At 40.7% G+C, this 27,296-nt stretch overlaps 1 protein-coding gene across 1 annotated transcript in view; it reads right to left on the reverse strand.

Annotated features, from left to right (window-relative positions):
- Window positions 1-27,296, reverse strand: part of SUSD4 (sushi domain containing 4) — a 73,128-nt gene that overhangs the window by 25,098 nt on the left and 20,734 nt on the right. Inside the window, exon 3 of the mRNA XM_067294678.1 lies at window positions 5,504-5,716. Coding sequence (XP_067150779.1) covers window positions 5,504-5,716 — 213 coding nt within the window. The remainder of the gene's footprint in view (window positions 1-5,503; window positions 5,717-27,296) is intronic.

A 27,296-nucleotide genomic window follows, 5' to 3' on the forward strand; every position in this document is an offset into this window, starting at 1 on the left:
GGATTCAACAACAACCTCCCAATACAGAGAGATCTACTGCTCCTACGCAGTTCACTGTGGAGCAGCTTGACAACATCTAGCCACGACGTCTGCTTGCTGGGATGGAGAGGACTGGGGAGGAGGAGGGATGAGAGGAATGGTGTGAAGAACATGGTGACTGTCGGGACAGCTCACCTGACATGACCTTACCCTCTTAAAAGCCAATACTAAAGATTTATATTGTCTCTTTTTTTAAAGTCATATTAAATCCATAGTACTCTGTTAGTAGCATCATTCTGTGGATGGCAAACACTGTATTTCAGTGCATGTTAAATACCTCCTTCTCGTGTCTGTGCTTGTATTATAATAGCGTACAGAGACTTCACCTAAGATTGATGGCCACTGTGATAAGGACAAGTTGAACATATCGTATGTTGTTTGAAACCAGGCTTAAGAATTGACAAACACTGGGCAAGACAGACAAAAAAATGGGAGAAAAAAATATTCCTGTCATCTCACAGATCAGGGACGAAGGCACAGAGAAAGGAAGCGCTATATGTCATACAGGAAAACAGTGACCAAACCATGCTCTAGTCCACCACCTTCACCACCGGTTTATCATCCCTGCCACAGGGAGTGTGCAGCTCTGAGGACATCTCCGAGGTTCCTGCCTGCAGAAGCGCTGGGGGAGAAGGGCACAACTCATGGATTGGTTTGCCATCCCTGAGCAGGCTGTGAATTTAGATTCAACCTCACAGGAAAGAGGTAGTATTTGCTCCAAGTACGGCAACAGTCTCAGCAGCCACATTATCACAGTGGGAGAATATAGGTTAAAGTGTGAACAACCTGCCATATTTCTCTTAAACAATAAATACAAAATTCCTACCTTACAGCTTTGGTATTTATGTGCATAACTGCATTAGAATTGATGGAGTTACAAGCACATGCTGTAGATCAACATGAGCATATAACTCTAAGCACACAGATTTTTGACAGTGCATTTACTGAGCACCTAGTCATGCAACTTTATTCTTGTACTGACATTTAAAACCTCCTGCCTCTTAACAAGAAATGACAGACCTATAAAATCAAATGGATTGGACAAAGATCTCCAGGCAAATTTATTAGTTTTAAAATCAATTACATTCTACAATGGGTGACAGTTCATTCTGTAAATAAGATTAATTTGTGATTAGAGATTGATCTAGCAAACAGATAAAAACAATTATATGTACATTTGGATATAAAACTATATGTAACTATGCATTGTTGAATCCAAACTCCTGAAATTACCTTCAAATGAATTGCAAGTATTGAGTGTTCTCAACACTCAACCTCAGTAATACTAGTCCTATACAAACTAGTCCTAAACAAACATTTTAACTACCCAGATGGCAGTAGCTGACATTTACAGATGCTGGGATGGCACCAGAGGCATGTGTAGTATACCAGAGCAAACATGGCAATCGACCTCTGCCCTAAATGGGTAAATACGATACAAAGGTTATCTCACCTTGCGATGGCTAATAACGACAACTGTTAAAACATTAACTTCTCACTTCACCACCACTTGCTACAAATTTCTGTATGTATTATTACACAATTTCTGCAAAGAGGACTTTTACTTATGTCACTGGACAGCAGAGAACCACAAACACTCTTGTAATTCCTCTTTAACTGCTCTTCACATGTGCCACGCTAAGGTACTGCCCCCCCCCTCCCTGCCATACTCAAACCTCAGGACGTTCTGGACCCAGTTCACAAAAGGATGAGATTCTAAAAAGCACTTAAATTCTTAAGTCTCATGGATTGCCATCAAACCTGGGTTTAGTATTTCATCTGAATCAGTGGTTAGATTATGCATTGACAACAAAAATTAATTCTATCATCTAAATATTTTTTTTCTCTATTGCTAAACCCTAGGATTTTTTAATAATACCTGAGGGAAGCACTATTAATCAGGGAAGTACATATGCACTTGCTTCACTAAATCCTAAATCAGGGTCATACTCTGGAGTCCAAATAAAAAAGCATTTACATCTATGCTTGATTTTAAGCACAGAACTTAAGCTTGCGCATAACTGTAATTATGTGATTAGTTGTGTTAAAGTGCTTTGCTTGATCAGAGCATTGACTTGCAATTCTTTTTAAGTGCTCTGCACTGTAAATTAGTGATTGTCTCTTAAGCAACTGTTGTCACATTGCCCATCACATTCTCATATTCCAGTTTCTTTCTTTTTTTAAATCACCTGGATCAAGTGTTGATCACACTGACATTAATGGCAGTTTTGCTATTGATGGTTTTGTGATCAGAAATGTCATCCAGATTTCCACTTGACAGGTGGGGGTTGCAGGGAAGAGGTTTGAATATTCAGTAAAGCATGTTAAGGCCTATTTTAACAACTGCAATGGATGATGCAGGTACTATTTCCAAAATGCACATAAAAATTCTCAGAAGCTACCTGCAATGTTAAAAAAAATAGCAAGCATTATAGCTTTTCTCTGTAGCTCCAATACCAAGTTTAGACATATTCTTCTGTTATCACTCTACATGCATTTTTTCTTAACTAACCATTAGATGAGAAACAGTGGCATTTATCATAGATGGCTACAGTAAGAGAGGGTGTGAATTTCATAGACGTTATTTTTAAAAGCATCAGGTTGGTTCTCTGGAGTTGCCCTTGCCACTGTTAGAAGCAGTTGAAGCAAACTGCTAAAAGACAGCCACTCTTGCTTTATTGACTCACACTGGATTATTGCAATGAAAGTGTTCTGCTAATCCTTCTACTTGCAGAGTTATAATGAGGTCCTCAAGTCCAGATCCTTAACATGGCATCAGAGAAAACAGTATTCCCTTGACTTTTAAGCATCTCTTTGGCAGACTGATTCAGGAGACTATTTCAGTAACTCCACCACTACTTTTTGTAGACATCAAATGCATTGTCTCATAGCAGGGCACAGTGTTAAACACCAATACTCAGAAGTACCAGTGCCCTGATACCCTTTCCTCCCTTTCATCAACCTGATTACACATGTCGGTATGTGGATTGGAGACATGCCTTTAACAGGCACATGAATTATCAGTGAGGCTGGTGATTCATGCCCATGTTTTGGGAGGGTACTGTACTAGCTGTTTTGACACAGGATATAGGAGAACTGCAAAAAATTTTGTGCCTCGTGCTCAGTTGTCAGAGTTTTATCCTACCTACATGCATGTCCAAAGTTTAGGTATCACAGCTGATAATCACTCCTGATTGCAGTGGTCACACTTGTCCCTGGGACTTCCTCCCCTAACTTCTCCCTAACCTCTGGATCCTCCCTCCAAACACCTTCCTGAAACAATCTGTCTGCCTATGTTTCTGTTGTTAAATCTCATATAAAAGTAGATCCAGCTCTTTGAATCGTGACCTCCCTGTCAACGATCCCTCCTAGCAGAGCTGGGATGGGTCACACTTCTATTAGACTTCCCAGAAGCTCCCAGGCTCGTTTCTGTTGAGAGTGCTGCACTGTATTTCCACAGACACACTAAAGAGGTGACCTGCCCAACAGATACACAGACCTGTTTGTCCACATCCCATGTCTGGTAAAGGCTGTGGCTACTCCATCAGTTGGTATCCATCCTGTTCAATGTCCCTTAGGATCATTTCCTTGGGATCTCCCTCAAGGCTCACAATCCCACTCCTCTGAGTACCGCATCTGATCACTCACCATGGGACTTTCTGTTACCCTTTCGACTTCCCCACTCAGATAATTTCTCCAAAGATGCCTCCTCCTCCTGCTGGGAAAGCGCATTATGCTCTCTTTAACGAGTCCCGTGCTGGCACTCCTTTGCTCATCTTCTTGACCCCACTCCTTGGGCTGGGACAGCCCTCTGTCCCACTCACTCATGGTCTTCCCTCCAGCAGCTGAATCTGACTCCATTCATCTTACCCTATCATCCCTGTCTGACCTCTATGTAATTCGTGGCTAGTTTTTCAGTGGATCAGGTTCCTTCCTTTATACTCATCCTTAAGCCCTTGGTCTCGGGCAGCAGAAAAGCTCCAAGCTTTACTGCCCTTATAGACAACAAATAATGGATCGTAACATTTTCTCCATCAGGCAGCATAATCTATAAGCAGGTGTTATTGGTCAAGGCTGCCTTTACATTCTCTAAATTAGCTGTAATCTCAGCGCATACCACAAGACAGCCCAAGATTGCATCTCCCATGGCTCCTCAGCCTGTGGCCTCACGCCTGTCCAGGAATCCATATTTTACCAAGACTTTTCTGGCCAACAGGGCAACTACCTGAAAGACCATGGACTTCTTACCAGCCCGCTTTGGCCACTCTCTCAAATATTTCATGCACTACTTTCACAGAGACCACTCTTCAGGGCTGTCCCCTTCATGCCTGTCCTCTGAGCCTGGTGCTCCCCATCCACGCTTGCTCCCGCTGTGGCACCTGCCTTCACATGCCCTGGTCATAAGCATCAGATTCTCATATTTACGCACCCATCATCATGAACAAGTACTTGCAGTTCTTATACACATCCTAAATAGTTAGTGAGTTTATGAACCACATAAGTCTTTGACTACTTCTTTTGAATAAAGTCCATATATTTATCTTATTTTAAATGATGGAAGGCCTCCTGAAATAGAATTTATCTTGCTCCACCCTGAAATCAATTAGAAAAATTGCTAATGACTTCAATGGAGAAGTCCCAACACTGAAACATGTATACTTGATTTAACTAGCACTCTTCATGTCTCTTGATTTTAATAGTTCTGTTGACCAAAAATAAATCAACGTAAATAACAAGTTATTGCTTTAATATGCTTGGTGAAATAAATAGTTTGTTTGGACACATTTTTGGCCAAAATTTACTTTTATGATATTCAAACTAATTCTGTTTCTATCAAACTCCTAGAAGAAGAAAGTAATTTAATGTTCTAATTACTTAAAACCAGATACACTTTCAAAAATGTAACATGATAAAAATCAAGTTATTTTATGCCATAATAGTCTGAATTATCTCAAAGTCAGCTTCTACTGTGACTCTAAATTACTGCATCCCATGCATATTTGATTCTCCTACATGAATTATGCACATGTAATAAAAAATTATTGTTTAAATCCCCTAATTAGCAGGTTTAGTAGCACTGGAAATTAATTATATTTTCCTAGTAAGATATTAGAGAAAGGAATATCAAGTGGACAGCTTTAACAAATAGTTACAAACAGTTTATTGACACCGGAGGCTGTTTTTCCTCTCCACATCAACTTGTAACTAATTAAAGGAGAAATGTATTCTTTTTATTCTTAAGGCTCCCTTATGTCCCTTTCAACACACACGCACACATTACTTCTCACAGTGTAAACTTGATTGATGGATGGGAATTATGGATGGGAAACTCAAAAATGTATCAAATAAGATCCTATGAAATGGACTCCAGCCTTCTGTGTTTTGTGCTGAGACACACAGACGTGGCACATGCATAAGTGAGAACAACCGACACTGGCAGACTGCTTTAACAAAATTGACTTACCTTCTTGTAGGCACACAGGTTTATCACTTGGTTTCCAGCTCAGGGAGCCATTAAAGTGTCTCACACAAAGTTTTTTTGAAGTACCATTAAGCCTGTATCCTTCTTGGCAATGAAACCGGACTACCACACTTTCAAAGAAAACACCTGCACTGGGTGTCTTGTATCCATGTTCAGGCGCTCCAGGATCAGCACAAGCATGTAGGTCATCAAACCCTATGTCAGACAAAGACAAAATCAAACGGTGTTCGTTCACTGCTCGGGCAGCCGCAGTCTCACTTTTTCTAGCTTTTGCCATTTAATCTTCATGGGGGGGGCCTCATGTCTTCTGTTAATGACCACTAGCAACCCTACTCGGATACCTGGGTACTCTAGGTTCAGGAGAGGACCAGCTTCCAGCTCTAGCAAGAAATATTTGCTTGGGAACCCTAGCAAATTATTAAAACACTGGTACGGGACTGCATTAATGCCAGAAGGGAGTTTGTTAAGACATTTACTTCCACAGAACTAACTCTAAAATAACACAAACAAAAAGCCAAGAGTTGCAATCAAAAAATGAGACTGTTCAGCACTATATCAAACTCATTTCAATGGCATTTACATAAACTGAAGCTTTTTTTACTGCTAAGCAACTAAGGTTTAGTGCAGCACTGAACAAGTACTGCACACCGGAAGAGCAAATAGCTTTGCAACAAGATCAGCAGGGGGGCAATTAACACCAGTGGGAGAGATGCCTGGAAAATTTGAAAACCATCACATTGTGGCTTTAATGCTTTGATTTTAAAAGAGTAGTGTCAGAGAGCCTCCGCTATTTCCTGCATGATAAGTATGAAATGTCTCCGTAGTACAGTCAGGGGGAATGAAGATATTACTGTTCAAAATACATCCCTATTTCCTCAGGGCAAATCACACCCTCCGCTGAAGGGCTTGATGTGAAGCTACAGCAGCCACATGGAGAGCACTGGAGGCAACGAAGGGCTCTTGCATTTGAACACCCAACTTCTCCAGGCCTGGACAACCATGGACCAGAGAGCGCAGCAAGCACAAGCAAAGCCAGTGCATTACATGACCAGTTGCATGCACCCTCTGGCAGAGGTAGGGCACACCATGTAGTCACCAGACGTGACCCTATTTTCCTAACTCCCTATCACAGCCATTTTTATGTGAGCCCAGGTCCCTCAGCTGCACTGAACTCCCCCAACCAGGCAGCACTTTCCAGGAGGTGATCTGGCACCTGGATTTGCAGCACTCACCCTGACTACCTGCCCACCTGGCATGCCATGGGCTTCAGAAAGAGCCACTGCCTATCCCAAGCTGCTGCCTGGGGGATTTCACTAGTGTCCCCCTCCCTTTGCATTGCAGAAGCAGCACCAGAGCAGCAGAGCATCTGCTCCTGAGCAGTTTTACTCCTCCATCCAGTGAAGTTTATCGCAAGAGCTGAAAGGTCAATGCAGTAGCCAAGTGAACGAATCTACAACTCCCAGGTCTGCTCATTTGCCACGTGACTCCAGACTTCCAGTGGAAACGGCTCAAGACTATTGTTTGTTAATGTGATGAATAAGGAGAAACACAGTCATTACATTGATGGGATTATATACTGTAGAGAATACTTAATAATAGAGAAAGGCTGTCCATTTTTGCTGGAGATTAAAAGGAAGCCGCTTCTGTTTCAGGCACCAAAACCACATCTTTCAATAAAGCCAGTGATGATTTCAATTATTTTTCCATTAAACCAGGGGAATAACGTGACATTGAGCTTGACTTTGTTTTAACTGCAAGTAATCTCAGAATTTGCAGACACACAAAGAATATTATAGCCCACCTTGAAATAATGCACTTGTCTTACTAACTGCATCCAGGAAAAGAACACAAACTGTCTAGTACTATGGCCCTGCAACAAAAAAAGAAAGGTGCTGCAGTCACATACAATTTGCAGGGCAAAAAATGAGCCAAGCTTATTCCTCAATTTTCATTAAGTTAAATATGCAAAGTTAGAGATTTCTGGACTGTCAGCACAAAACCCAACATAAAAGGCAAGAATGTTTTTCCCTTGTGCAGCCTAATTCTGTGATCCTACTGCCACTTTTCTGGTGACCTTTTATAAGCAAAAAGGTTTTCATTCCTCGTAGGGATATTTTTGCAGTAAGCTGATCTCTACAGCTTTCTTTTCTCAAGCACAGTTTGCGAGCAGACATTTCTATGACCCAACAGCAATTCTCAAGAAGAAACTGGAACATCAGTGGAAAAATGAAATGATGCACCCTGTAGTTTCTGCAAACTCAGTAGCCAAGTAAGCCCTGTTATTCAGCTGCTGAATAAGACACGACACGTGGAAGCAGCACAGTATCACTGATTCCTGGCAGTATTTCCATTTGTTTGCTCCTGAAGAAAGGAAGAAGGAAAAAGCTACAGGGAGAAGCCAGTTAGACCAATTACACATGCAATATGGTAACTTCTCACAGCAGGTTCACAAAGGCAAAGGAAACAAAATCCCAACCCCACTTTTTTCTCCCCAGGTATCAACAGCAGATGTGGGCCAAATCTCGGTCCCACTAAAATTAGTGGAAGTCACTTGCACGGACGCAGTAATGGATCCTGGCAATGATCCCGGCACAAGGCTGTCCGTGAGCAGCCAAACCAGGGCTGAGCCACCTTCTCCTGCTCTCTGGACAAGGAGGAGGAGGCAAGGAGGTGTGTGAGGGGGGACACACTGAGGCTGGCACCCTGAGCATCTGCTAGGCCACAGAGGGCACTGCCGCTGTTTTGAAGGGGCCATTACAGCCCGGAGAAGCCAGGAGCTCGCTGACTTTTACCAGGGTTGCCCCTCCATTGCAGCAGAGGTGTGCAGATCATTTCCACAGCTTATCTGGGTGAGAGCTCGGTCCATCAGTGTTTCTCAACTTACGTACGAAACTCCTGGTGCAATATTTAAGACCAGGAATGCTAAAACATCCCTAAGAACTGGGATCTTCCAGTTGTCCTTAATGAGACCAGGCTCAGACCCTTTACATAATAATCCTTTTTATATACTCTCATTTAGTTAAGCTTCACCCTACGCTGTAAAAAAGGAGTAAATGCATGTCTCTGATAAAATACACAGCAGCTTGGTACATTATGTCTTTTCTCCTCATAGTGTTCGTTTCTTTATCAAAGCTACACTTTAACAGCAGCTACTCAAATTCATGCTATATTATTTTTATAATGGCAGGAGTAATCTTGTTATAGACTGGCCATCTTTTGCTTTGGTCACTTCAGAAGCTGATGAAACCAGCCAAAAAAGTTTTCAGCCACAGCCACAAGATAAAGTCCTTGAAAAGAACCATAAAAATTATATAAATGGGGAATATAATCTTTCTGGTTATAACAGAAAGGTGTTATTTTGCAGGAAAGAATATATCAAATAAGGTAAAAATCATTTTAGAACTAGGAGGGATTTCCATTTCTTAATAAACCCTTCAGCAAGTCTTTCAGGATGAAAAGAATGAAATTTTACTTTGTCTCCTGGACTTCTTTTTGTGCTTACAAAAAGGGAGGGGACGATCATCAGCATCTACTAGTAAAAGCTATGCAACATGCCTGTCAAATGCAGAACCAGATTTTGATGTTATCTATAATAGTAAAAATGTACTAAGATCAGCAGCCATCATCATAATGAACATTGTATCATTAGCAACAATTTAATTGGATGCTACTGCATGGTTTTAAATCCGTAAAGTAAAGACTGCTCAGTTAGTGCTGAAACTGAGTATTTCAGTAATTGAAACTACTTAATATTTAATCCAATTTGCAGATATTTTCTACACCTTTAAGGTATACTGTGTGAAACAGTGAGCAATAGTACATTCTGATGTGACTCATGGGCACACAACTGCTTCATCACCAGTAAAACATGTAGTTGATACAGAATGTATTTTGGTTGTGATATTTACCATATTTCTCCTGCTGGACCTACAAGCGGTCATCAGAAAATAGCACTGCTTTTAATCTGGATAAAACACAAGCATTTCATATAGATTTTTATTTTACCTAAATTACTGGGTATTGTCAGTGGGAAAGCATGGTAAAAATGATGGCAAATGAATCAGAAAACTGAAAAATAAGCAATGTTCTGCTTGGGGTGGATAATGAACCATTACAATCCATTTGAATGGAGTGTATTACTACAATTCTGCATTATATATTCTCTAACATATAATGATTCATCTCGTCTCTGATGAAAAGCCTGAAATATTGGAAACCAGTTATCTGACAAAACACCACAGGTTTCCAAATCCTGTTCAGTCTTGAATTAAAATTATAGCTACTCATATTATTGGGTATATTGTTCATCCCATCTGCAAATTCAAACAGCAGACTCTTAAATCAGCTCAGAGTCTTAATAAAATGTTCCTTATCAGAGTTTTGACAGGAATATCTCCATTAACAGACTATTGTTTCGTCAAGCAGAGTTTTATGAAGTCTGTAAATTGGCAAAATGTTCATTGACAAATACACCTATTCTTGTTCCCAGTGCTAGAGCACGATAGACAGACATTTATATTTATATGTTTGTACGTCTACTAGCAGTTTGTTCTGCCTGAAGCGAGCTGCAAAGATTTCCTCAGGCATTCGCCCCCCGTCGCTGGAAGAGCGCTCCTCCCAGAAGTCAAGCAGGCAAGGGGGAAAAGATATATTTGCCATCCCAGGAAACCATGATAAACACAAGGGAATTTCAGACAAGTCTTTAAAGATGGGGACGACTCCTCACCTTTCCTCCCATCATTCTCTATTTCTCTGCACCTTTTCCTCAACTGCCTCTTCAGTTGTCCCTGTTCCCCTCTTCCCTCACCCCGTTCCGTGTTTTACAGCTCCTGGTAAATATATGCTCGGGGTGACGTGATTTCTGCTCTAGATTTGATGGACTTCTCTGCCTCTAAAACTGCTGTGGAGCATTTCACTGACAAACTGCTGCCACACGCTACCCCACAGAAACAGCTGCTTTTAATCCTGAGTGAAGCCAGTGCTCTTCTTTCCACTTGCTACAGATACAGAGTGAAGGAAAAGTGATATATGACGGGCAATAATATTAGCGATATAACATATTTTCAGTATTTGTGACAGTGTGGTAGAGAAAGGGCCTCTCATAAACCAGCAGCTGTGTGCTGGTTCCCTGGATCAGCAGGCTGTGTCCCCCTTGCCTGGTGGCACAGGGAGCTGGAGGCTTCGCCGATCGTGGTGGCACCAGGCTGTCAGCAGGCACATCTGATAAGGAGCCCGCAAACGCTGCTGCTGCAGGTTATCTGAGGCTAGCTGGGAATAAAAAGCCACGTTAGGACTAAAGTGGATGGGCCACACGGGCAAGCACGCTGAGGGCTTGCTGGCCTTGTCCCAAGGAGGAGGCATTTTTATGCCTTTAACAGCTTCTGTCCCGTTTTGGTTGAAGCCACGCAGGCAGAGCGTTTTGTGCCGTTGGCTGTTTGTGCTGCCTTGTCACTGATGGCGTTAATTGAACTACCCACACACCGCTGTAACAAGAACATGCCGAGATTAGAGCTCACCTTGGAAGTGAAATGAAATGAGAAACCTGTAATTTCATTAGCAAGATGCCTGCTAACACCTATACTCCCTTTAATCCCTTAAGGGTCACTATTGCTTAAGCTTCCCCGAGATGTCGGCAGCTCTGTAGAGCGCTGCTGTGTTTAAGACGAGGCTCCCAACCCCGTGCGCTGTCCTTGCTCCGAGCCCTGTGGGAGATCCAGGCTCCCCCCTGGGCCGAGCCATCCCCGGGCAGTGCTACGAGCCCCCGGAAGAAAGGGAGATGTTCGAATCACGACGTAGGAGGAATGGAGCAGCAAATAAAACCTCCGGAGGGTGGCTGCTTTGCTTAAGCCACAAGCTGATCTGTAAAATCAAGAACACCATTGAGCTTCACTCTCCTCCACGTAACCCAAGAGCGCGGCAGCAGAAGAATGAGGAAAACAGGGCGCAGGGCACCTCCCCGGCACCAAGCCCACCCATCCGCAACGAAAAAATGGGCACGCGAGCCCTGCACGAAGGGCGGCAAACTCTGAGAGAGCCGACTGCACATGCAGAAGACTGACAGGCCCCAGGGGCCACCGAGCCATTCCAGCGCGGGAACCGCGCCAGCAGCCATGGGAAAGCGGCAGCGGCGGCAGCACGGCAGGGTCAGCCGCCCCACAGGGATGGCAGCACATGTGATGACGGGGTTTTTATTTCAGTGGTCGTGTCTCCAATTAGTTACTCCAATTACAGAATCATAATTTAGGGATGACGTGACACCCCCAGCCATTGCTTGACAAGGAAAATACAGCAGGAAACGAGCTAGCTTTTCTACCCACGGAGGTGATCACAATTTTTAATTTTGAATGTGAATCCTGGCACAGTATTCTTCCTTTGGTCACCTCCGCATTAGGCTAATGCATGAAGAAAAACCATTTAAAAACACTGGAAAGGGAAGATGGCTTAGAATACAATTAGAGGAGCACTTCAATAAACACAAAACAAACTAAAATGATGCCTTTATTTCTTCTTGAAAAAGAGTTTCTTCTAATTAATATGAGCACAGCACAGGTCTGCCCTTTTAATCATAAGTTCTTCTTACAATTAATATAGTTATGTCATCTTTTTAAATAAGCCATTTCATTTATAATGCAAGAAGCATTTGTTGTTTCCAGCCTTTTGTAAGCTAACAAGTCTGACTGCATAATTTATAAACCCCTGTGAAACGTTCCATGAGCCTTCGTGATGCTCTGAACCCAGCATCACTTAAATAAAAGACAAAATTCAGAAACTAAATCTGCTAGTGGTTCTACGGACTGTGCTTAGCTCTTACCAACACAGCTTATGGTTTTGTTACAGAAGGTTACCATAGCTGTTCTAAGGTACAACTCAGGGTGGATAAAAACCAATTTATAACAGAAGAAATCCCATAACCTCATCCCAGTAAACATCCCAAACTGGATATTTAGTTTCTGAATAACACTTGCCTGCTGAGGCCTATACTGAGGCCAGTTCAAATCACCTGGTACGCAGAAAGGACTGAAACTTGAAATCAGAGTTTGTTCAAGTGCTTAACCAGTCTTCTGCAGATACAAGGTTAGAATTTTTTTCATTTCAATTCATTCAGCAAGTTACATTTAATGACGAGTTCTGCTCATGCTGCAAACTCCTCTAGGAGTTGCCAAAAGCATAAAATTGTGTTTTTCTGTTCTACTCTGTGAAGAAGAGCCAGGTGAGAAACCTGCCTCACCAACTCTAAAATTTTGATGGATGTAGTTAGCAGAAACAATCAGGTCAATCTCCTTATTACGGGTACGTAATTTCAGGTTTCTAACAAGCAAATTGTAATATAAAATATGCTTACAGAAACTTACTTTTATGTATACTCATCACATTCAAGGTAATTTTAACTATTTTTAAACGATACTTCTTTAAAATGGTTCTTCTGTGCATTTTATCTGAATTCTGAATATCTATGAATTCTAATTTTAGTCAAACACATTTTGACAAAGACGATGAGTTTTTAAAATAACCTAATTGAAAAAAAATTAATCAACCAACATCTTCTTCCACAATAAAAATAAGGATGCAGTAAATGCACATTAAGCTCTATATACGCTTCAATAAATGGACATAAGCCTAATATTTCCTCCTAGTCAGCAAAAGGAATTGTAATGGCTTGCATAAAAATATTTGCCAATAAGTGTTTGGTGATTGGCAACCCATAAGAATCATCACAAGGAATTAACTATGTACTAATCCAAAATATAAAATACTAAAGCATCACTCACACCAAATTTCCTTTTGACAGACGTAAATGAATAGATGAGCTCATTAATTTTATTTAACTCAACCTACTCTACTTATGTTTTCATTTTCATATGTCTAAGGATTTCATTAGAGTTGCAACACTATTGATGTGGGAATCCAGCCTTAGGTCACTAAAGAGAATACTAAAAACACAGAAAGCTACTGAAAAAAGTGTCAAACAAAACTAAATCCTTATAATATTAAAACTGTTATTGGCCTGATGTGTTTTAAAAAAGCAATATCAAAGTATTGTTGTTGTGTTGGTCAGACACATATTTTCAGCACTCTGGGAAAAATTAATTACTGCTACCAAGAATTAGTGCAAACATCTTTACTCCAAACATGCATCCCTTAGGAAATATAGCAAAAAACCATCAGAAATGAATCATGAGCTAGTTACTATAGTAATATTTCTTCTAGGCCAATAGCATAAAATATTATTCATCATAGCAAATCCAAAGTAATGAAATGTCACTTACACTATTCAGCAGAGATCCTGTTTTCTATAAGACACAATAGCAGGAATCAAATAGTCAGAGGTATGAGCTGAGGTTTTGATATTTATGCTCCAATCAATTACAGATTTCCCCATATCATGTTATATTTTTACTGCATGCAACAGTACAGTAATCTGACAATTTTTGCTTTTCAGCTGTGCCACAGAAATTGATTTTATCCTTTCCCGGGAACAGTCAGAATTGGATATAGGGATAGTCAGGATTAATGTGCGAATTTTATAATATTAAACTTTTTAATAAAGTGCACACTAGAGAAGACAGAGAGATGGGGGATTTTAAAAGCTGGTATGCCCTTAAGGCAGGAGAGGAGGCAGACATCATTTCCAGCTTCTGTGCCCAAGTCCCTATCACAAATCCCCTGATGCTTCTGTACATTCTAGCAGCTACTATGCCCTACAGTGATTTTTTCTACAAGCAGCTACCCATGAAATTGTGACCTTTGCGCTTAGATGTGGGCCTCAGCGTAGCCATCCATTCTTTATTCACCTTTTCCTCTGGGTTTCTGAATGTGCTCTATTTGAGAAACATATGGAAGCTTGAAATAGTGCAGAATTGCCCTGCTTGACTCTTGCAACAGGATAAACAACAAATCACTAAATGAGCAAAAAGTGTATGCTTCGCTTGCTGGCTCCTTATATGGTTAAAGATTCAATATAATACTATAGCAACATTAGTTAAGCCTTACAAAGTTGGGACATTATTTGCTCAGAAGTCTAGCAGATGTAAAGAAAGACAAGGTGGTTTTGCTTGCTCACTAGGTATTTTCTAAACGGGGACTGCCCTCTTGCCTTTCGCCTTTGCTTCAGATCACACTGCAAAATGTTTCTACTGAAAAAAGGCTTTTAGATGCAATAGTTTGGACTAATTTTTCAAATATGGTCTTGTCTAGAACCCATAAACTCAAATTACTCCATTGTCCATGCTGCTCAAAAATCTATCTACAGGATTTTAGCTACGCACCAGGTAGACAGGGAAATGTACTACACGTTCCCTGAACTGCACTGTAAAAAACATCCTGTCACAACCCTGAGCTGGTTCTCAGTTTAGTCAAAAGCTTGATGATACCGCTGTTTTGTCTAAGTTAATGAATCAAAAATCGGAGGCCTCTAAGATATTTTTCTATCTGTTTCACAGGAAAGTAGCTACTTAGTGCATGTGATGGATGCTGTATAAATTAATGAATGAAGATTCCTCCATCAGAGTTTAATACCTAAGGATTTCAGGATTCACTTTTATTACCTTGTCAATTTATTACCTATTACATTTCCATCCTAAGTCTTCTCACAATGAATAATTCCAATAACAATCATCATAGCTATAATTTTTAAAACGTCTCAAGACACAGAACCATAAAAAGAAAGCAGGTACTAACGGCTGGAAAAATAAACTGACTGATTTTGGTCCTAATGTGAATCCAAGGAGAACTTCTGATTTCCTTTTGTGTGAAAATTGACTTTATGTTCCTGTGTTTTGCTAGCACTGTTAGCATAGTCGAAGTTCGAGTTAGTTGCCTCCCTTCACGAGAAGGCATTCACTGAAGAAAAATGATGTTTGCTTGTTATTCTCAAAGCGTGAGAAAACCAAAACCAGGGTATAGAAAGGAAGCAGGCAGGCAGCTGGGCACAGGCAATGAAGCGCTGCCATCACGCTGAAGCGGTTGCTACTTCAACTCTTCATTTTAAATGCTCTGTCCTGCGTGTCACTCTGCCCATAGTGCAAAGACTGGAAAAACTAGGAGTAGGCACAGATGACGCAGAAGCACATTTCCTCTGCTCCTACTGAATCAGAATTGTTTCCAATTCAGTTCCCAGGAAAGGGGAAAAATGCTCCTACAATTTTTTCCAGGCGCAGCTTCAGCAGCTGGTTAGGGACGTGACTACGCTGACAGGTAGCTCAGCCGTGGGGCTGTCTCTTCTAAAAATAAGTGACTTGCGGAGCAAAGTCACAGGAGAGGCAACGAGCAGGACAGAAACATTTACAAGTAAAACCTTGGTCCATTACAGAGTCATCATCATATTTAAAACATTTCCAGAAAAATTTTCACCCTCTAGAAACGTGCAGACTGTTGCTCCATTCGGGAGGTGAAGGCAGGTGGTGTGCAGGGCACATGCACCTGATGCAAAACTGCTCCTTCATGGCATGACTTTGCACTTTGATCTAATAAATACCATAGTCTTCTAATTATTACCAGTATTATTACAATAGTCCTCCAGACCCCTCTTCTTTTTTTAGGCATAGTATTCCAGACCTTCTCTGCAGGGTGCCTCCTCAGCTGGGTCAATAGCAAATGTCAGTGGCATACTCGCAGCTTTTGTGGCAAAGTTCTTAGATGAAAACCTTAAAAACCATCAGTGTAATGACCTTCCTCTAGCCCAGTGTTTCCCCTTTCAACACAATCTCATTTCTCTCTGGCCAGTTTCTTATCAGTTCTGCAATTTTTCTATTAATCCAAATCTTCACACATACTTTCCTTGGTGATAGTTTACTAAAGTCAAGATAGACAATATCTGCTGCATTTCCCTTGCCTAAGAAACCAGTAGTCATCTCAGGAGATTAACAGGCTAGTTTGGCACGATCTACCTTTAATAAGTCTATGCTTTATTTTATATCATTCCTAATTTATCTCCAAGGCTTTTAATTTTTCTAACCTAAAACAAAGTCTACAATCTTGTGAATTATTGAAGTGCAAGAACCAAGTCTCTGGTTGCCCAGATCATGGGGGTTTCTATTTTTTTTTTTTTTTTTTCAAATCTGTGGGTATTATAGATAATGTCTTAGGGCACTACCAGAAGTCGCCCATACTCAGTTATGGATATGACAGTGAACTTATGTGAACCAAGAAAGCTAAGGACAGGCGAGAAACTGTAAAACCTGGAACAGAAGCCACAGCTTGGCAAAGGAACAGAGATGGGATCTAGTGACATATAAAAATATGTTCGCCTGGAAACTGACTGACAGATGCTTGGATGGTGCCAGCATCAGAAGATAAGAGAGAGGGAGATGTGAGCCCAAGGAGCCTGAAGGGGTCCCCAGGAGGCCAAGCGGGGAGCTGTAGTGCAGTAACGCTGCAGAGGGACAAGGGGGGGGGGGTATATTCAGGGGTCCCGTCCCTCAGCCACGGGAAGTAAAGCTAAGCGGAAGGGCACTGGATGAAACTGGAACAGGGCTTCAATGTCAGGAAGAAACTGCAGCGAGGCAGCACAGTTTCAGAGGCTGACAAGCTACTACGAGGGTCTGCTCCCAGGTTAATGGCCCATACTTTTGGAACAGGAGAACCTGACTTTTGTTTCTGCTGACACCTCTGAAAACTACAGACTCCACAATGTGCTGTGCGTTGACAACAGTGAAGTTAGGATTGCCGGACAAAATCTAATACACTTAATATAATATATATATATATGCATTGTTATTAGTCAATGGAAAGACTGGGATTTATGGGATTCAGGTGCACAGACAATAACCAATGTTGAGTTATCTGATGCTCAAAACATTTTCATAAAAGCCAATCTGAAAATCACTGGCACTAGTTACAGTTACATAGTTACTAGTTACATACAATAGTTATATACATACCAGCTTTTGTTCTTCAAAAAGTATGCATATCCCAAGCTATCATGAAAATAGATTATCATCATTGTGAAGGACTAGAGGCAGAGGAAGAATAAGCTGTTATTTAATTTTTTATGGCACTATTAATTGATTAGCTGGGAGCTAGGAAAGGTCTAGAACTAGTGAGACAGTTCCTTATTCTTATGCAAGGGGTAAGAGTTTTAACCACATAAACAAGCAATTTATTTAAAAGTTATTCTTCTTAATGGATATTAATTTGAGGATTTCTGCAGTCTCTCTTTCCCCAGAGTGTTAAATGGTTCCTTTCAGAGCAACAGCTGCAGCGAACATAGTTAAAATAAAAAACAGGCGGTACGCAGATCCATACATATGCCGTGCTAGAAGCAGGCCACGTACCCAGATTCGTATGTGTGCCAGTCCCCTAGGATGTCATAATTGTGTTTGTTCTTTTAATAACTTTAGGCTCCAGTGATCAGAATAAAAATTCTGTGCTGAAGCTAATGCTTCATCCTTAGCTCACCTTGCTACCCTGAATTATGTAGTAAGCAGACAGAACCGCAGCAGTCTGGCTCCCTCCTTACACCATAGTCTCCAGCCACGCACATAATGGGTTGCCTGATTTAATGCAGGTTCTTTCTTTTCAAATCTTCCATTGTTTTTCCAAAATATTTGGCTCAGCCATTTCTTTTTATAACAGCAGAGATTTTCAAGCCTGCCTGCCAGTGCTTTGTGCATTGCAGTCACTGCTGCAGTTGCATGGCTGGGTTATTTAGACAATTATCTTCTTCCTAATTATTATATCTACACTTTACATCTACAGCCTCTTTCCAGAAACGTACCCAATATACTCAGTTAATTAAGCAGCTTGTTAAGTGAGAATGGCCTTTCAGTAGCTATCATGACTACAGCACGTCAGCACTAATCTTAAGATAATAAATGATTTTTTACTCTTATATACAGACTCCAGATCACCGTATAATGAAGACAGTCTCATATATTCCCCATTTACAAGAGAGGCACTGAGACAAAGTGAAGCAGCTCATAAACAACCCACGTTAATGGCACAGTGGTGAACAGAAAACAAAACTCCTGGACAGCCAGTGCTGTGTCCAGTGTGTCTTACTACCTTATGGTCAAAGGTGAGCTGAACATGCCGACATATACTGCCATTTCCAGTTTATGACCATCTTAGAATGAATTTTTTGTAATATGACAGTCTTGTGCCTGATTTGAGTTTAGAAGTGAACTGCTTGAGGAAGCTGAGAGAAAATTTTTTCAGATGTTGCTGGATTAGGCAAGCCTAATACCCATGTTTGGTTATGTACAAAATTCCAGGGGGTTTTTTGCCTCCAGTAACTCAAAATTAGTTATTAAAACTCTAAACTTGACAATTGATAATGCTGGTGGATGAATGACATCGATATGGCACATGCACCAGTCTTCTGACCACCAAACTATCTTTCCCCTTTGCTAGTCCTCCTTGCTCTTAACCGTCTCCAGCTTTACTGTCCTCCCAAGAATATTAGCGATCCTTTCTTTCCTGTTCGCCTCCAGCCTCACCTAGCCTCCTGCTCTGGCTCTGCTGGGTGCTGCTTCTCAGAAATCTCGCCAAAACCTTTCCCTTCCTTTCTTGCTTCCCACTCGACCTGGTGGGAGTGAAGGTCCATGAGGTGGCATCAGGTGCTTGGGTGCCGACTTCCCTTTTTAGAGCAGCCTCACCTCCCATCCCACCTCACCATTCCTGCTAAAATCACTCTGCTCCCATGGTAATCTCCACCAGGACCCTGAGAGCACAAATGGCTTCCTCTTCTTTCTTTTGGAAGTTCACATTCCTCACCCCATTCCTCCTCACCTTATGTCACTGTTCCCAATTCTTTCCATGCCCTAGCTTTCTTCTGCTTTCTCCCCAGGATACACTTCAAGCTGCTTTGCTTTTCCTCAAGTTTGAATTTATCTTTTTATGACACCTCCCCATCCCCCCATTTTTCCCCCATTCACGTTCACTTGGCTTTTAAATCTTTCCTCAAAACTCCACTTATTTCATTTATCATTTCCGGGTGCCAGGCCCAGCTGCCTTCCACTTTGAGGGTTGTCCTATACGAGGCCTTTGAGTTTAGGCTATAAAATCCAAAGACAAGAAAGGATCATTCCATGCCTGGTGGTCTTTCACAGTCTGTCCTAGCTGTGGCCTGAAAATTTTAACTTTTAAGTTGAAATTACTTTTAAGTAATTTTTTGTGTTCCTGAAAAACCTCACAGGCACCTTTGGAATTTTGTTGCTTACAATTAATTTCCTATGAATACACTGCCATACCTAAAAACAGGCACTGCCATTTATCTGATTTGCTTTACTGTTGAGGTAAAAAATACTTGTTCCCAGTATGAAAAGAAGTATCTCTGCTCCTGATTTCTGACTCAAGCCATTTCCTAGCCCACATGCTTCTCAGCAAAGAGGCATCAATTCTCACACATCAGACAGGACTGACCTCCACAACCGGCTGAGGGAGGTACTAGTTCCCACACGGAGATTTTGCTACGTGGTGTGAAGTGTATGCCTTGCACCAGAGATCCTTCCCACTCACATAGCGTGCTCGCCCCCCATGCATTTAGACCTTCTGCTCTCATCTAACGCAGCCTCTTGTGTACTATCATCATCATCATCATCATCATCATCATCATCATCATGTAGAAATTTACTATTAGACAAAGCTATAGGAGGGATAAAGTTATTTTGTTCTGTTTAAGTTAAGATTAAATCAAAGACTGTAGGATTTGTATACAGTGGTGTAAAGGGACAAATGACTTCTTCATAATACCTTGAAGTCAGCCTCATATTTAGTAGCACTCTAAACATCTCTTCTTAAGATCTTCAGCTTGCAGAACTGATGATAGTCTTTAGTAACCTGGCATTCACAGCACAGGAGCGCTGCTCCGTTCAAAGCCATTAGCAGGACCCATGCAGCATGGGCCCAGTCTCGGGCAATGCTGCATCCCCCAGAAGATGCTCCATAGGAGAGCAGCCAGAGGTGGGACTGCCAGTTTACCCCCCTAGCCTGGACATTACTCTGCCATTAAGATAAGGAACAATGTCATTTCTTATCCCTTGTCAACATGGTCCCTCAGAGAAGCAATCTGAGTGTTTCGCTCCTGTTCAGGTTAGCCTGATGCAGTAAGCACAACCCTGCAGAGCAGGCACGTCTCTCAGAAAGGAGCCGAGATTACGGATACAGCCTACACACCATATGCACACGTACACGCTCACATACATAGACGTATATCCTGGGCTTAATTTCAATGGCAACAGAGTACTGAAGGATTCTCTTGGCAGCTTAAGCCTTCTTCCTGCCCAGCCAATTAATTTGTACTACAACTTTAAACTTAACTCCTTAAACTAAGTCGACAAAGGATTTTATCAGAAAAAATGCAAAATAGGCAATATTATAAGTTGGACTGTTTGCCTGCTTCAGAGGGAAATACAAAAGCTGAGTTCCTCTCACGTGTCCAGCACTGCATGAAGCAATCCACTGGTTAGCTTACTTGATGCCTTACCAGACATAATACCTTGTAACTCAGCTATCTTAATGAAAACAATATATATATATATATATATATATCCTTTTGCATCTTAAAAATCAATGTTTCACATTTCATAGATACAATTATGCATACAGTGCACCACGTACACAATATACAAGCCTAATTGAAAATGGAGTTAAACAGGTAACAGGACTGTATCTCCTGGAAAATATGAGGAAAAACAGCTGTTGCCCCTGTAAGCATTTCTAGTTTGAAACACTCCAGCTGTCTCTTAGGTAGCAAGGGATGCTGTCACAACTTTATCAGCTGTTCTACAGTGTTTGGAGGAATTACAGGAATCATAATCTAATACCACTAGCAAGAAGAGATCCTCCAAACTGGGATGAATTCAGCATTTACAGAATTCATTCAATCAGTAATCAAGTAAATTTAATCTGACAGCCAAAAACATCGTTATACTTACTCTTGAAATACAGCATACTCAAACGAGGGAGGAAATTGTTTTAGTGTGATTTATAACAATAATGGAGAGCTATATTCCTTTTGGTAACTACATTGCACAATACGTTTTCTCATTTGGGAGTAAGCTTCTGGAGTATTTAATCTGTCTCATTTACTGTTACAGAATTCAGCAAAACCATGAAATCCTCATGAGTATCAGGCATGTGTATAAATCAGGTAACGACCCAGAAGCATCTCTCCATTTTGGCTTTATTCACACTGTAGGTACAAGGTTTCTTCAAACTTCCACTAAACCAGTGGGGATTTGCCAAAGACAATCCAGTGAGCCATTTAAAGAGATTTTGCTGTAAATCATGACTCCTCTGTTTGTGGGCAGCTTTCAATACCTGAGAGTGGGAAGGGAGTGGCATAAGGTGAAGACCAGGGAGAGGAAAGCTTTCAAACTGAACCTTTCTGAGCATTTGCTCATGATCTACAGAAAATGGATGGTCTGGACAGTGTGAGCTCTCTGGGTATTAATGAGAAGGACACTACTTAAAACCAACCCTGGCTTTGGCAAATTGAGGAGATGCCACTTCTGACTCTTTCTTACACTGCCAGAGGCTGTCGGGAACCTCATTTAAGCTAGTGTTTATACAATTACGCTATTAAGGCTTCACAGGGCAGTACGTGGCAGTTGAGCTGTGGCAACAGGCTGTGTGCGCTCTTAGCCCTTGAGATGAAATGCATTAGCTCAAACTTCTTTCATCAAGACTATTTGCCAGATGGATTCCTAACCAAAAATAAGACTGAACTGCTGAGTTATTTTAAATATGCTCTGACAGGTTGAAAAAAATAAATACAGAAAAGGAACTCACAGGAACTGAGTGATGCATTTTTGAGCCCACCAGACTCCATCATTACATCAAAAAATCTCTATACATTACACTTCTATTTTTAAAAAAAGTCATAGCTCTCAGAAGTTTCCCATGTTCAGTGAGATCACACGCACATGTCTAGTCTTTTAGATAATCAAAAGGAGAGGCTGTGTTTTCCAACAGGAAATCTCACGTTCTGTTCCTGTCTGAATGGTCAATAGCAATGGTGCACAAATGCACTAAAATAAAGCTCATATTGTGCTGCAACTCCTTCAGTTATCCCTGCAAGAAAGTTCCTTTTCTCTCCTCAGTACAAATGTGCATTATTCACCACCATCCTGCTTCTCTACAATAGACACTTTAGTAGAATATTGCTTCTTTTGGTTTGGGCTTCCAATCTTACTGCATACTCTGCTTTTTTCACCTTTTTTTAAAAAAAGCAAAAGTCAAATTCAATTAATGTAGCCACCAGAGGGAGCCTCTGATATCTTTATAAAGAACAGGAATCTATTGAAAGTGACAGAGAAATTAATGAAAATAATTATAGCTGAGAAACTGCGTTCCAAGAAGCTGCAGTTTTGCCTAAAGACCAGATTCTATTTCAATGTACAATTTTATAAAAAGATGTAATTAATGGTATAACTTTCTTGTTTCAAAATGGAAAGCACACAATGGAAAAACAAGAATCACAGATGTGACCAACTTTGGTAATAGTTGTCTCATCTAAAAATGCAGTGGCTCTTCAGTTTCAAACAAATAGCTAGAAGCAATTTAGATTACTCAAGAGATCTAGCTTTTTGCAACCAGATATTAATACATAAATACACTGGGGGAGTAGAATGAATATTAAAATAGTATCAAATTTTCACTATCTGGACTTACACTTTGTAATGGATTTTGCAAAAGAAAACCTACAGCTTGTTTCCTGTGGATGAAGTCTGTGTGTATAGTGGCTTTATATGCATCTCAGCTGCCTGGCTGAGTGGATGGATGAAAGCAGAATTCTTCAAAGAAGAGAGCGGAGCTTTCTCAGACCTCTCAACATCTTGCACAATCCTCCTCAAGTTCCCTAGATAGTTAACCTCCAAAATGTCATTAAAAATATGAAATATTAAAAATACACTACTATAGAGTAGCACCTGCCCTTTATATTCTATTCCTTCCATGGCTCTTCAGAAGAAATCTGCTTTGAAGCATATATTGCTTAGAGAATGAAAACAGGAGATACTGTGTTGGTATCTGGTATCTCCAACAGTACATTTAGTGAAAGATTCATCACTTGCTCTAGTCCCTGAACTACTTCTGAATGGCTTATGCTGTTTTTGAGAAGATGCTTGCCATATAAAGACTTTATATGTCATTATTCTTAACTATCATCTTTCTAACCAAGAAATTTTGTCAGAGGGGTTCTATTTCACAGTAACAAGAACTTTAGTTTGCTTAGGCTGGAACGGGGATACTTCCCTTTCTCTTCCTACAAATGGAGGAAAATGTTGCCAAACAAATACTATATTGTCTGCTGCATGATGCATGGTGGTTACCATATTATCTCAAGATGCTTTTTGTGTACACTATTGGACATCAGTCCAGGATTTTTCTTTTCCATATTTGAAGTCACTACTCCTACTGGAACCCGTATGAGTAAAACTGATTATTTGAAGCTATCTTTCTTTCCCACATCTGAATTAACTCTACATAGGCAACCTAGTTTAAAATAAGTGATAGTATTGAGGAAGATCATGTGTATGCAACAGGCACAGATAAAAGAGAACAGTAAGAATGGCTGTATGAGCAATCCTGACTTCAGCATGTTGTAACCTGAGGGTTTTTGCAGCCTAATGCCTTTTCAACCTCTTTTAGCATGCCATTTGCTTTAAGAAGGCAAACTGATATATTTGTTTGTGTGGCTCCATTCTGACCAACACTTTCCCAGGCAAAAGGTAAGCTAAGGACAGATCTTCCCTCAGACGCAAGCCCAGTTACTCCTTCCCTTAGGTTACAAGGGACCTCTAACTTGAAGCTCCAAATGCCTGGGATAGGACCACACACAGAGGACAAATACTGAGATACTTTCGCAAGCATCTAAACTCCTCATTTACAAACTCTGATACACTGAACCCCATAATTTGATGTAAACTTGGTAGATTTTTCTGGTGATAATGAAGCACATCTCTAGCACTCAGATCTCTCACTTGGGCAAACTGTGTTTCTACTCCAAACACTGATAACACAGGAGCATTTTAAATCAATCATTGTGAAAAGATAACTTTGGTTAGGTATAATTACCTATTCTTTAAATGTTGTGCTAACATTTCCTGAAATCCACAGCTATGAACCCAGAGATAAAACAAGCACGGACATTTTCAGCGAAGTAGATAAAAAGTTATAGGGCATTGAAAATGAGGATTCCTAATAGAGATTGTACAGCAGCTTTAGCTACAGGCATCGCAGCCAACTCCACCTTCTCCAGCATAGCACAGCCCCTCTTGACTGCACAGCTGCTCATCGCACCTAATATAATCACTGGTTATATAACCAGCCCCGGCACATGGCACTCGATGTAAATGTTGATGTCATGGTGATTTTGAAAAACAACATTTCTATTAACATTCTGTCTCCAGCTTTCCCAGCTGGCTGCCTGCAGACCATTTCCCAAGATCTTCCAGTTCCTCCCTGCAGAGCTCTGTCATGTATCTTAATAATAACTCATAACATTTCTATTGCACCTTTTACTTTGACTCCCATTGACATATTCAGCTGTGACTTTCAGAGCAGCAGTAATACCGTTGTAGCTGTGATTGCCTTCAGGATACACCAAGGCAACATTTGTAGGGAAGAGAAATATATTTTGTTAGACCAATTAAGATAATTATAAAAAATAGACAACCTCTCAGGCACACAAGGCCTTCCTCACAGCCTGCTGCATTGTCTCTACTACAGTTATGAACTGGAAAATACTCTCTTATGCCATAATGACCAGGAGATTCAGTGGATAGAAAATAAAACCTAATGAGGTTTCAGGAATTAAAAGTTCGCAAAGATTTTATATTTAGAACTAGGAGCAAAATCTAATCAAACTAGAAACATACTTTCAAAAACACCTTTCCCCTCTCTCTCTTCATTAATATTTTCATTGATATCTTTCCCCTTTCTGTACATACACAGATAAGTGGGTAACTACTGAAGTTTTATGCAGAAAATTGAGAGACCGAGAAATACATGTCAGAACAAAGCAGACTGTAGATCAATTTAATACAATAGTAATAAGGAAGAAAACAAGATAAATCTTGTCACTTCACAGATCTGTTCCTAGCTTTTATTTTTTCTCAGTTTCAGGAACAAGCATAACAAGCAATCACATGCCTGATATACATTAGCCCACATCCAATACATACATACAAGGCCAAAATACACTGGAGAAAAAATAGTGAATATAATTTAAAGAGCATAAAATGGATTTTCCTTTTGGCGTGGATTAAAAGTGCTAGAGACAGCAGCACCTCTCTGCCCCAAATAGTTAAATTCTGCAACCAAGTACAGTTCAATTTCCAAGATCTCACCCAAAATTGGCATCTTTTCAGAGACTGTTAAAGGTCATGAAGAGAGCATGTGTGACGCAGACATTTGAGCAACTGCAAAATCCATTTAACATTTTTGAGGTCATCTAATACCTATTTACATGGCAGCAATCTTTTGTCTCTGTTGACCTAAGGTCAGTGAATCAGGAGCTTAAAATATAACTGTTCCTTTATCCCTCTCTCCAGATTCAAGATTTCAAGGCTATCACGGCTTTTTTGTAAGCAACTATGAGATGCTGCCAACAGAGCAGTCATTTTTTTGCTATACAACCAAAGCATTATTACTGCATGTTCAGAAAAAGACATAAGAAGAAATACCTCAAAATGTATACACAAATATGTCTATGAAATCACAGGCATTTTTCACTTTCTTTCTTAAAAGCCTTCAATTCATTTTTCTGTTGTATATGCCTCCTGCACTGCGAGACCTTTGGTTCTGCCTGTGCAATGGAGGGGAAGTACGTCTAGGATTGATTGTTAAACAACAGCAAATGGTAATAGCCGGCATATTCCAATAAAAGCCAGTTCCTCTGACCTTTGCACCTTTGTTTTAACCAAGCCTGAAACACTCCAACTAAGCCATCTGTTCCCATAATAAAAGCAGCAACACAAGGACATTGAAGAATGTGAGCAATGCCCTAACAGTGTGGTCCTGCTTACGCCAAGGCGGCATACGGTCATGTTGTTTGTTCACACAGACACCAATGCAGCAAACTGTTCCTAATTTCAGCAGAGTACAGTAGCCAGACTACGTTAAAAAAAACTACATCAGTCATAACGGCAATAATGACAGCGATGAAAACAGTAATAACAGAGCAGATCCAGTAGCACTGCCATATATAATGTCTCTATAGTTTTTTATTTTCTAAAGGTCATTCACTTTACTTACATTGCACTATAGATCTTAAACTCCTTTTTGGAAGAGTTGCTAAAATGTTTCACCTTAATCAAGTACTACATTGATTCTGGACTAAAATTATCAGATATATGTGAGAAAGGGGAGGAGAGACAGATCACATGGTGCCAGGGGTAAGTGTTTCTCAAGCCGAATTTTCCAGCTGGAATCATTCAGGCTCTTGAACATGCACAAAAATGTCTATATGTGTGGACTGTACATACAAATCCTGTTGGATACACTTAAAAAAATTCAAATATCAGGTCTTAGACCTTCAGCTGCTTCTTTATCTTAGGAATACATTTCAGCCTCATGCCCAAACTTGCCTCAAGTCCACGTGTTTTGGACACGACCCGTACTTAGGCACATTCATGTTCAGTCATTCCACAATCAGCTTCAGGTCACAACAGGGCAGCAAAGCACAGTCCACAAATGCAACCCAAGCATGTCCTGTTTGCATGGTGGTCTGTGTCCCCCTCCACCGCCTTAGATATGTTTCCTTAGATATGACTGACAGAAAGACAGGTCTGATACAGAGGCTTTCTCTGCAAGGTGTTGATATGTGCTATAC

The sequence above is a fragment of the Apteryx mantelli genome, chromosome 3 (assembly GCF_036417845.1).
Source record: "Apteryx mantelli isolate bAptMan1 chromosome 3, bAptMan1.hap1, whole genome shotgun sequence".
NCBI lineage: Eukaryota > Metazoa > Chordata > Aves > Apterygiformes > Apterygidae > Apteryx > Apteryx mantelli.